The 11,269-nt window shown below is 45.3% G+C and overlaps 1 protein-coding gene across 2 annotated transcripts; it reads left to right on the top strand.

The window, feature by feature from the left end:
- The first annotated feature begins 485 nt into the window (after positions 1 to 485).
- Positions 486 to 10,646, top strand: egfl7 (EGF-like-domain, multiple 7). 2 transcript variants are annotated; one of them, XM_079178548.1, is made up of 9 exons: positions 486 to 662; positions 4,001 to 4,245; positions 4,883 to 5,005; positions 5,933 to 6,045; positions 6,552 to 6,647; positions 6,744 to 6,956; positions 8,790 to 8,866; positions 9,188 to 9,350; positions 10,118 to 10,646. In XM_079178548.1, the coding sequence occupies exons 2-9, from the start codon at positions 4,172 to 4,174 to the stop codon at positions 10,135 to 10,137; spliced, it is 879 nt and encodes a 292-aa protein (XP_079034674.1). In that variant the 5' UTR covers positions 486 to 662; positions 4,001 to 4,171; the 3' UTR covers positions 10,138 to 10,646. The 2 variants fall into 2 exon arrangements, with proteins under 2 accessions (XP_079034674.1, XP_079034675.1); XM_079178549.1 differs by lacking the exon at positions 486 to 662 and adding an exon at positions 2,075 to 2,113.
- Positions 10,647 to 11,269: the final 623 nt, after the last annotated feature.

Genomic DNA, 11,269 nt, shown 5'->3' with positions numbered 1-11,269 from the left:
TCGTGCAACGATTTAGCTTCATCAAGCTGCAATTTGACAGATTTGATCTCACGGCGCCCTTAACCGCTGTGAACATGAACCCATATGAGCTCTCATTGTGCCACAAGCTTAAATATTTGGAAACAAGCTAAGTGGTGTTATAATTAGCTAAGTGTAAGGTCCAGGCCCCTCCAGTACTGATGATTCCTGCGTTTCTCTGCGCACTGCAAAGGCAGCAGAGGACCATGGGGTGAGAGGGCTGAAGGCCCACTTCAAGATGTCTGCTCCACAATGGGGGACAGAAAAATGCTTCAAAATCAGATTCGCGAAGCGGTTTGAGCAGGATGGAGGGTGTTTGTGCAGGAGAGGGGTTTTATCAGCGGCAAACACTCACAGGAATTCCGGTTTGGGATTGTCCATCCAATTCCTGCGTTCCACAGGAAGCTCTGCATAAAAAGCAACTGAAAAACGCCAGAAGACATTTCATTCGCGGCCGGTCAACTTGCAGGGAGCACCTCGAATCAACCGCGAGGGTTTTTTATTTGAAAAGCACCGAGCCCGAGCTTTAAAAGAAACCGGCAGCATGGAAGAGTCCTCTAATCCACCGGTCTGGCGGCTCGTGCCCACGGCCGCGCAGCTCGGCCTGCGCGCGCACACGCACCTGATGACCCCCTACTGCGACGGTAAGATTTCATTTTAATGCATTTTGTTTAGGACCGTGTTCACGTTCGGACAATACGTCCGGTACAGCTGTCTGATTTGTAATGAGTTTTCCTTCAAAATTGTAATTTCACTTTCTTTTTTTATTTCTCTTAGCTCTCAATATTCTTTGTGTGCTATACAATATACAAACAACACCGTTACAGAAGGATACACATGCAGACATGCAGCTAAACAAATAGACAATTAAAGCAACTGTAAGCACATAACTATTACATACAGAGCTGGACAACTATATCTTCATAGCTGATTGTTACTGCAGTGTAGGGTTACAGGTAGTGTTGTATGGACAGAGTTGGTTTAATGTGCATTTATTGAGTGCATATGTGCAGTACAGTCAGACTTATGTGGCAATGAAAGAATCAATATGTACATATTGCACAGTGTGTGTGTGTGTGTGTGTGTGTGTGTGTGTGTGTGTGTGTGTGACACTCTACAGCAGAACTGTACTTCCATGCCTCTAAAACCTAATGAATAAAATAGAATATAGGGTCCTTGTCCCGTAATGATTGCTTAAAGGAAATAATGGCCATTTAGTATAAGCTGTCTACATTAGTAGTGTAAAGCATGACATCGATATGGTAATATATTGTTTCTTCTTGCCTTAATATTATTGTTTTTTTTATTTTAAATTTTCTATATATTTTTTTAATTAATTAATCAATCAATTCATTTAGTGATGCATTTTTCTGCAAAAGACACAAGGTTGAATGATTTATTATTATTATTTATCAAGACAAGAAAACCTGAAGCTAATATGAGGCCAAATCAAAAGGATTTATTCCAAAGTTGCCGTCCTTCATTAAATCTCTACTTTGTGTTCAAATCTTTTCACTGATAGACTCCAACGCATGTTAGGATGAGATATCTTAATGGCAATTATGGGCAGGAAGAATGACTACAGCACCACAAAAAATGGTTCCAATGCTCACATGGGTACCTGAGTATTGTTTTAGGACAGACTTGAAAATGTGTGAAGCGACCCTTTAATTCTAGCAGCTGCCGCCATAAAACACCGTCGCAGGGTCTCTCTGCCCGCCCGCCAGCTTGATAAACAGCTTGAGAAGTGTAGAAGTGTACCAGTAGAAGTGGACCAGTAGAAGTGTACCGGTAGAGGGGTACCAGTAGAAGTGTACCAGGAGGTTTATGAATGAACAAGTCCAGTCCGTGTAGCCCGCACAGTGACGTCACGCACGGGTCCCCGCAGTGCAGGCAGTCCGAGCTCCGGGACACCCAGCTGGAGGAGTGGGAGGAGGTCCTAGCATCACCCCCCATGCTCCCTGACAGTCCTTGCTGCAGGAGAAACCTGACTAGTAGCACAGTTTCATCACTGGACTTTTTTTAAACTCACGAGCGGAATATATAACGGGACTAACTTTGTTCAAGCCGCGGCCGTTTCTCCACTTCCTGCAGTGTAGGACTGTGTTTTTTATTTTTATTTTAGGAAAAGCTGATTATTCGTTGCACGGTCTGTGATCATTTTTTGTATCCATGCATGCGCACCTTGATATATTGGCTTGTAAATGGCTTGTGTGCCTGTGTGTGTCCAGAGCGCGCGCTTGTGTTTTTCAGTGTAGGTAGTCTTTGGTTTATTTCATCCGTGTCATCCGTTTAATGCGTGAGCGTGTAACTCTTGCGTGCGTGTATGTGAGATAATTACAGAGATGGAGCTCTGCGTGAAGGATGTAGCTCCTCAAACAGTGATCTCCGGAGCTGTGCAGTGCTGTGAACCAGCGCCCTCTCCTGGCGAATGCAAGAAACGTATCTGCTCAAGTTACTCAAGGCCAGAACTTATTACAGTTAGAAAATAACACGATGCAGATGCAACCACGTGCTCTGAGCCTCGTGATCACAGATGTTCACCTGGATTACAAGCATCCCTTTTGTATATATATTGTGTTTTTTTTAAGTGCTGATTTTTGCAAGACCAATGCAATAACTATTTAGAATAATGTAATGTGTTTAATCAAATGCGTGCTTCCATTTGCTTTGTAGAGTGGTTTATACATTCCTTCTATAGAAACGTTGGCAATGTACTCTATGCATCCCAGAGGTAGGGTGTGTTTTTAATATTTAATAGCCTCATAATAAAAACCTTTTATCCAATCTTCTATACCAAACCTAACTAGTAAAACAAGTGTTCTTCCCTGGAGCACCTTCCTCATCGCCAGTGTTATGATGTCTTTTTTGTCACAAATGTGCACATGTGTGTCTTCAAAGTGGCCTCCTGCTGCGCCGAGAGTCACATCTACCTTTGATTTATGAATGAACACGCAGGCTTTAGATGTGCGTGTCCTGTCTCTGGGCGCGAAGCCAGCGGGGGATCAGAGAGACATGCAAGCCGTCAACCGAGGCTTAGCATCCCCGCTGGTTTTTAACCGAGGACTCCAGCCTACGGTCCCCTGTAACCTGCTATCCCACCAGGCTGACTTTAAGGCCCTGTTAGAAATTTCCCAAGGGTTTAGTGTCTGGTCTGATAAAGAAAGGTGCCTGTAGGATAGCGTTGCAGCAGGAGCAGGTCCAAGCTGACCAGCACTCACTCTGGAACTGCTTCGCCATTCTTTTAATCCTGTGCAGTATGTAACAATCAAAAAAATGGCGTGAAGGGATGAGTGAACATTTGCGGGAAGGGAGAGTTCTTTTGTTGTTTCTTCTTGCTCTGTCCTTTGTGTTGGAGTCTCAGGGTCCATGCAGGTGCAGGTCAGAGAGAGTTCACGCAGGACTGTACCCATAGATGGCTACATATATGTGGCTGCTTGTGTGGGCTCTATGTGGGGAACCATGACTACAACCAGTCCAGTCCCACAGTTCGTCTTTACGTCCGTGCCAGTTACCCACGGAGGCATCCAGACATCTGTGCAGCAACGAGTTATCTTTGTCTCTCTGAGGCTTTCTGTGCTGAAGGGAGCATTCCCCACGAACGTCCAGTCCAAAAATCACCAGTGAGAGCAAACTAACCCTTCAGGTTACAACAACAATACGTCGGTCGCGTCTTTAGTTCTCGTCATAAAAATGTTTTTGGCTTGAGGAAGTAGAGTACCTAAAAGTGCTACACATCCCCCCCACTGCACCCTGTTTTATGACCTTTTAAAATCACCCTCCATGGACACACACTCAATAGTTAGGAATGTTGAAAATAAACATCTGATCGTGTCGGAACTATTTAGGTAAAGCAAACAAAACAATGTGACCTAATTTACTTGTTGGCTGACAAATGCCAACTCATGGACCCATATTGCACGGCTCAAAAACGGTGTTTAATTTCTGCTTTAATACGTGGTCATCTCTCCTCTCTGTGCAGGTAGCTGGAGTAGTCCTGGAGGAAAAGGTACACACTCAGCGTGAGGAGACCTTGGCTACGATCCACGCCCCCCCCCCCCCTCCCCTCTTCGTCCTCCTCTCCTCCTCCCTTCGACTGGCACAGAGAAGAGTCTGAGAGAGCGAGCGAGGGAACGTGGGAAAGAGGAAGACAATGTACCAAACGCTGCTTCTCTCCTCCTTCGTCCTTCACGTGATGGCCACTCCGCAGTTCTTCGCTCACCACGGGTAACCGCTCAACTTAACAGTCTTCCTGTGTTTATTGTGGCCTGTCATTTGATCAGCACGGTCCTTATAGCTACAGATCTCCACTTTAGCTGTCCTTCAGGCCTGTTTGTTTGAGGCCACTTTCACCCACTGCGAATGTATACAAATTGGGTGGAGTGACATTTAAACATTTAAGAGTCCACTCTCTCAGGACCAGAGCTCCACCCTTAGGTCCCAGGCTATTAAACGCACAGCATTATGTTGGAGTCTCCAGGCTCATCTTGTCATCTTCAGTTGATTTGCACCGAGACCAAAATAAACCGAAAGCCAAACAAAAGGTCAAGTGGAGCCAAAGAGGTCAAAGATCAACTCTTAACTCTGACACATTCAGGAGTGATTTCACGGGTCAGTCAGGAGCAATTAGGCTGCACGCCAACTTCTGGTGACAAATAACAAATAACCTTCTGGCTCCTTATGTGGAGTTGTTCATGCTTTCTGAATCCGACGGGAGCCACTTGGAGCCTAAATACCTCTATGGAAATCAACTTCAAAGCAGCAGAAACCTCACATCTAAAACCAGCTCGGCTCAGATGCTCATTGAGGCCGAAAGTCTCTATTTCAAGTTTTAATGTTCGATCTCATTTCTCCCTTTTTCCAGGAGGAGGGTGTGCGGCCGAGACCTCCGTCACAGCGTTGCAATGGCAACAGAGTCCTACGTCCAGCCGGTGCACAAGCCCTACATCACCGTGTGTCAGGGGCAACGCCTCTGCAGCACGTACAAGTGAGAGAAATGGTCTACTGTAACATTAAATAACAACTAAATCAGCTTTTGTTGGGTGCGAACACCAGCTGAACCACACAGTCCAGCGTGTACGCGAGGACTCGGGTCACAGCAGCGTCCAAAAAACAGCGTCGTAATTAAGCCATCACAAGATCTACTTTATTCTGTTAAGGGGTAAACAATGCTCGACATGTTTAGGAAGGCCAAGGGTTAGAAGTGCACTCGTAAATAGATCTAGACTTTCTCCCACACACACAAAGACATGTTTTACGCAGAAGTGGGTCATGGTGCCACATATTTGGGTTGGAATCTAAATATCGAGTACTTTGTGTAACTACGGGAAATGAACTGCCTGCCCACAGAGACCGTGGCCGTGTTTATCTTGGCCTGCGTCTCCCTCCACACTTACGCATTCTCAATCTCTCTCCAGCTCTGATGCTTTTGAGCCCCACTTTAAAACATTTTTTTAACTCTTTCCTCACCACCAAATTTCAGATTTATTTTGCTCATTCTGTGGCGCAGGCTTCAGAGAATTACAGGCCTTCTACTCCCCTGGTGATTCTCTTTACTTTGATTAAACAGTTTGATCCTCCATCGTCGCTTTCACTTTGTTTTTAAGCTTTAGCCTCAGTTTATCACCTCATATTTCTCCTTGCAACCCAAACAAACAGAGTCTTAGAACTTAGATCTGACTTTGCATCTCTTCTCCTGCCCCTTGCTCCCTCCCTCCCTCCCACCCTATCTCATCCCGCTCTTGTAAGTCAGTGGTCAGTGGTTTTAGTCTCCCACCAATTTCCTATTCCCTCATCAGCGTTCTTTCAGTCTGACAGAACATGGAAAACAACTGGATCGACCACACACACATATGAGGGCGATGACAGCATTATGAATAACCTAACTGTGGGCGTCTGTGTTTTGTCTCCACAGGACTGTGTACTCGGTGGCGTACCGGCAGGTGAGCAGAGCAGCACCTCCTTTGCATTTCTACTCAGAGTGCTGCCCCGGCTGGAGGAGAATTCACTCTCACAACTGCAACCAAGGTAACCTTCAGGGACATGTGATGGGTTCATGTGGCGATCCTGGATGAGAGATAGATAAATGTTAAGCTACAGCCAGGAGACGGTTAGCTTAGCGTAAAGACTGGAAGTGGCTAGCCTAGCTCTGTCTCTAAGTGTAAAATCAAGACATGTTGTGTATTTTCTGGGCTCTTTCTTGGCCGAATGCAACCAGTGGAAACTGCAAGAAGTCACTGCCAAGAAATAGTGCAGCACATAACTCCCCATAAAACCACCACTTTTTGATTTTACATTTTGGTTTTTGTACTGCTTAAACAAATGAGATAAAAAAGTGTTAATTAGTGGTGGTGCTGGTGGCCAGACTTTTGGACACAGGCGTTCCCCCCTCCTCCAGTCTCCTAGCGAGTAGCTTTATATTTAGCATACAGACACGAGAGAGCCTTCCATTTTCTTATTTCAACAATTGGCAAGGAAGCAAATAAGCATATTTCCCCGAATGCTGAATCATTCCTCTAAATGTCCTCTAACAGCTGTGTGTGGACAACCCTGTGAGCATGGAGGTACCTGCTTAAGACCCAACCAGTGTGCTTGTCCGCTCGGCTGGAAGGGGCCCCAATGCCAAACAGGTAAACACATGCACACACACACACACATCTACCTGCACAACCACACCAGTCTCTGTAACACACTAACACACAGACCTATTTCTTTGTGTTTCTCAGATGTGGATGAGTGTGGCGAGCAGCGGCCGTGCGCCCAGGTGTGCCTGAACACAGCTGGCAGCTATCGATGTGCGTGCAGAGATGGCTTCAGGCTTGCCGGAGATGGACGTTCCTGTCAAAGCCTCCCTCCTCCTCCTCCTCCTCCTCCTCCTACTATTCCTCCTTCTCCCACCCAGACCAGCCAGGCAACAGTGGGTGGTCACACCGATGCGGGTAAAGGAACAGCACAGGAGTGTTGAGCGCATGCGCTCACGTAGTATCATTTTGTGTTTTCTTGTCAGCAGCGAAGTCTCCGGAGCGCAGAAGGAAAGAAACAGAGCCAGCCTCGCGGTCCATTATTACTTTTGGTACGCGCTATGCCACTTTCAACTCGTACCGTGAGTAATAATGCACTGCGACTGGTGCCGAACTCCAGACAGATGTCCTGTGGTCTAGCCCCCGTGTGGTGAGACTGGGACCAGTTGTTCTTTGATAATGACTCGGTTGACTGTGAGTCCTGTGAGTAAAGCAAACATCTGACTCTGATAGGGCTCCCATGCTAATAAGGACACAGTTTTATCCTACGCTCTCCATTAGTTGCCTTAAAGATGTTGCAATGTTGTCTCTCACCATGAAAAGGTCGGTTTTCGTTTGTGTGTGCTTCCTGTATCTTAGCAACCAAATAAAACAACCCCCCCTCCATGTCTACAAGTGTAGTAGTTGACCCCAGGACATTACTGTTCTATGTCAGCATTATTGCTTTTTGGGGAATTTATGCACCACGAAACCTTCGAGAAGGCTTATTTTATACTCATGTCTCCCAAATGTTTCCACCGTTGTCACCAAACAATAAATCTAAAGGGGAAACTTTCTCAAGTGTCAGAAAATGAAATATCTCACATGTAGATGTGAGAAATTTGCTCCGAAACCCCCCCCCCTTTATTTATCAGTGTTTCTGTAGAGAAGAAAAATCACACAAAATGGAATTCCTCAGCTGAAATGAGACAGTTCACTCCCATGACTGCACACGCAAGTCCTGCAAGTTTCGCTGAGTCAGCAAAGGGACAAACGCATGAAGGTTGGGGGGGGGGGGGGGGGAAATGAAAAGCCAAAATATGACAGATCTCTCTCCTCGGTGAAAGCGATGTTTTTTTTTTTTCACGGGAGCGTGCTCAGTTTTGCCGCTCAGCTCTCGGATGCAATAACGCAAAAATGCAAAGCCGGCAGAGATGTTTGTCTTTAAACTGCATTCCTCTGTCTGTTCATATGCACACGTCAGAGGGATGTTGATAAAGAGATCACAAACATAAACACAGGTTTAAATGCTCAAGGAGTAGACCATCGCTCTGACTCTGCCAAGCTGCTGTGGAGGAGTGTTGGACTGCGTTTGTGTCTCTCCGTCTTCCTCTTTTTTTCTCCCCCTCCATCTCCCTTCTTCACTGCGCTCTTGGCCAACGATTGTATTCTCATTCCAGCTCCATCAACTCTCTCTGCTGGGGGTCATCGCCAGCTCCCCTCTTTTCCTTCTCCTCCTCCTCATCCTGTTTCTGAACTCATTCTCGTCTCAGTAATGGACCACATCTGGGAGAGATTGAGCCGCTCTAGCTCTGTCTGCCGAAGCCCAACCAGATAGCATGGGGTCCCTAATTTTGCATCCCGATCTGGGTCCCGCCTGCTCCGGGAACATTCCCCTCGGGTGGAGCCGGGCAGACACTTCCCCGTAACCGATGCATGTTCACAGGACGGGTGACCCCTCTTTCAGCTTGTGTATCTGCTTTTTTCCTGCGGTCTCCCTAATCCATGATGGCCCCCCCCCCGTGCCCTAAACTCCCTCGGCCTCCCTGCAGCTCTGCGGTACTTCTTTCTTTTGTTGTTCAGAGACGTTGCAGTGGTCCTGAATCATACGAGACGACGGATTGATGAGGGCGGGAAAAGGAATCTTTTGAGATATAAACTCTAGATCTCCCCTTTGATTAGATGCCCTCTCCTCACTTAGTTTCCACAAATTCAAAAGCGGCAGTCACCGTCCTCTGATGTGCATTTCTGTATTTGTATGGTTTCGTACAGGTGGAGGGTTCAGCCAGATGGAGAACGTGACGGAGGAGGTACAGAGCCTGAGGGACAGAGTCGAGCTCCTGGAAAAGGTACACCAGAAAAGGCACACACACAAATAAAAGCCACCTACCCTGATACCTCCCAGCCTCGCTCTCCAGGAACACCTCTGGTCCTTGTATGATATACAATCTTTGCTGCTATTTAATCCCCAAACAAAAGATGCTTTGAAATGCCAGACCTAAGATGTTTTATGGGTTTTTATTAGAATCCTGCCTGAAGATTAGTTGTTGAAGAAGTATAACTATGCTGCAGGTCACGTTGATGTTTTTGCTGGTTTGCGAGGTGAGTAATAGCCGTTTTCTGAAGCACCTTTTCTCTCATTTCCCCCTCCTGTTTCTCCCTTTGTGCAGAAGCTGCAGTTGGTGTTGGCCCCCTTCAACAGCTTCTTCCCACTGTCGCTGGACGAGGGCTGGTCGGAGAAAACCACCTTACTGTCCCACTCCTTCCAGCAGCTCGACCGCATCGACTCCCTCAGCGAGCAGATTGGCTTTCTGGAGGAGCGCATCGGCACATGTGAGTGACCTCGAGCACTTAGAGGAGGGAAAGTTCAACATTTAGTGGAACACCACTGGAGCCTTGTGTCCCGGGGAAAGCAGGAACGGCTATTCTTTAACGTCTTCAAAAAAAGATCAGAGACCATATAAAAACCCAAATGGAACAATTGTCCATAATGTAATAAAGTATAATCTATTAATACAAATCTAATAACATAATACAATCTTGTGACTGTAACGTAATGACATTTTTGGCTAAGTAAGTTCAGTGATACAGTCAAAGCAGATCAAACTATAAGTGAATTGATACATTTTGTCTTCGATTGTAACCTAATTAAGACATTAAAGAGTAGATAACAAGAGTCCCAACCACAGCGGTGCTTTGAGCTACATGCTAGCGTCAGCACGCACAGCACGTCATCCCCATGGTGGTGCTAGAGGAAATCACCAAAGTCAGTAGCGTTCATCATCTGGAAACCATGAATCTCTGCACAGAACATGATGGCAAGCCATCCAATAGCTGCCTAGACCTACATGGTCTGCAGATTAACAGACAGACTTTACCTTCCTGCAGCACCGAGCTCTTTATCGCTGCAGTGCAACTGGAGCAGCACATACTTTACAGATTTTTATCAAACCAAGCTTTTTTTTGTGTGCAATTTTATAAAATCAAGTTGCAATTTCTAAAGCAGAAAAAACAATTATAACTTCATGAACTTTGTGTTTTAATGTAATGGCATATGGCCAATGCATGGTTGTAACTTTTTCCACCCTTCTCCCCCGTAGGTTCTTGTCAGGAGAATTAGTCACCGAACATGGCCGCCAGAAACACTTCCAGACATCTCCCATGAAGTTAATAATGACACAAACCTGCTACAGATTGTACGCATGGCACCAAGATGGCCGACCTTTTTTTTTTTAAAAGAAGGGGATGGCAGAAAGCAGAAACCGCCTCAGTGACACAACCATCGCACAAATCATCATCTGTCATTCTCACTACTCCCAACAGCTTCATGTACTTTTCTATTTGAATCACTGTCAAATATCTTGATTTTTGTAGGAGTACCTGTGGCAGAGCCAGTTTCAGCATTACATCATCCCTGTAACATCTGACTCCAACCCAGTGAGCGTCAAACTGGCTGTTTGTTTTGCGTCGGTGCAGCTGTGTCCTCTGTCTCAAGCCCAAACTGTCCCGGGGGCAGACATGGACATCTGTATTTATCTATTTAAATTATGATTACGTCTAGTTATTTTCTCTGTGCTCCAATAGACATTTGTACCTAGTTTTGTAACATTTTGTAATAAAAAAAGTCTTAATCAAAAACACCATGCGTGCTCGCTGATATGAAAGGATCACTGAATGATGTTTGCAAATGCACGGTCCTGTATACGCTGCTGATGGAAGATAAGACAAACTCTCCATTAAGCTAACGCAACATTGGATATCTCCTGTTGGCCTCTCCTACAGTATATACAGCATGTAGTTTAATCAGTGAAGTATTCAGATCCTCTACTTCAGTAAAAGTATCAATAATACAGCATGGAATTACTTGCATTTAAAGTTCTACTCAAGTAAAAGTATGGAAGTATTATCAGCAAGTATCAAAAGTACAAGTAATCATTATGCAGATATATCTCATTCTCATGGGATTATTTCAGTCTGTTTTTCTGAGATTTTCGCAGTTTTTGCAAAATGTTAAATCTACAAATCAGCTATCAGACAAATGTACATTTAGTGACAGAAGTATAAAGTAAACCTGATCTGCCAGATCGTTTATGTGATTCTCACGAGACTCTGCCATGCAAAGTAATATCAATGTAGCAGAAAATTAAAATACTGAAGTAAAGTACTAAATTGTACTTAAGCAGAGTTTGAGTATATGTACTTAGTTACTTTCCACCGCTGACTAGCATCACTGAGGAAGGCAAAGCAGGAAT

The sequence above is a fragment of the Pholis gunnellus genome (assembly GCF_910591455.1).
Source record: "Pholis gunnellus genome assembly, chromosome: 18".
NCBI classification, from domain to species: domain Eukaryota; kingdom Metazoa; phylum Chordata; class Actinopteri; order Perciformes; family Pholidae; genus Pholis; species Pholis gunnellus.
Note: the sequence above shows the minus strand (reverse complement) of the source record. Positions and strands in the feature narration are given on the sequence as shown.

Coding starts and splice junctions, on each gene's coding strand:
- egfl7 (XM_079178548.1), top strand. CDS start 4,172: ATGTACCAAACGCTGCTTCTCTCCTCCTTCGTCCTTCACGTGATGGCC. Junction 4,246..4,882: donor CAGTTCTTCGCTCACCACGG/GTAACCGCTCAA, acceptor CCCTTTTTCCAG/GAGGAGGGTGTGCGGCCGAG. Junction 6,648..6,743: donor GGGGCCCCAATGCCAAACAG/GTAAACACATGC, acceptor TGTGTTTCTCAG/ATGTGGATGAGTGTGGCGAG.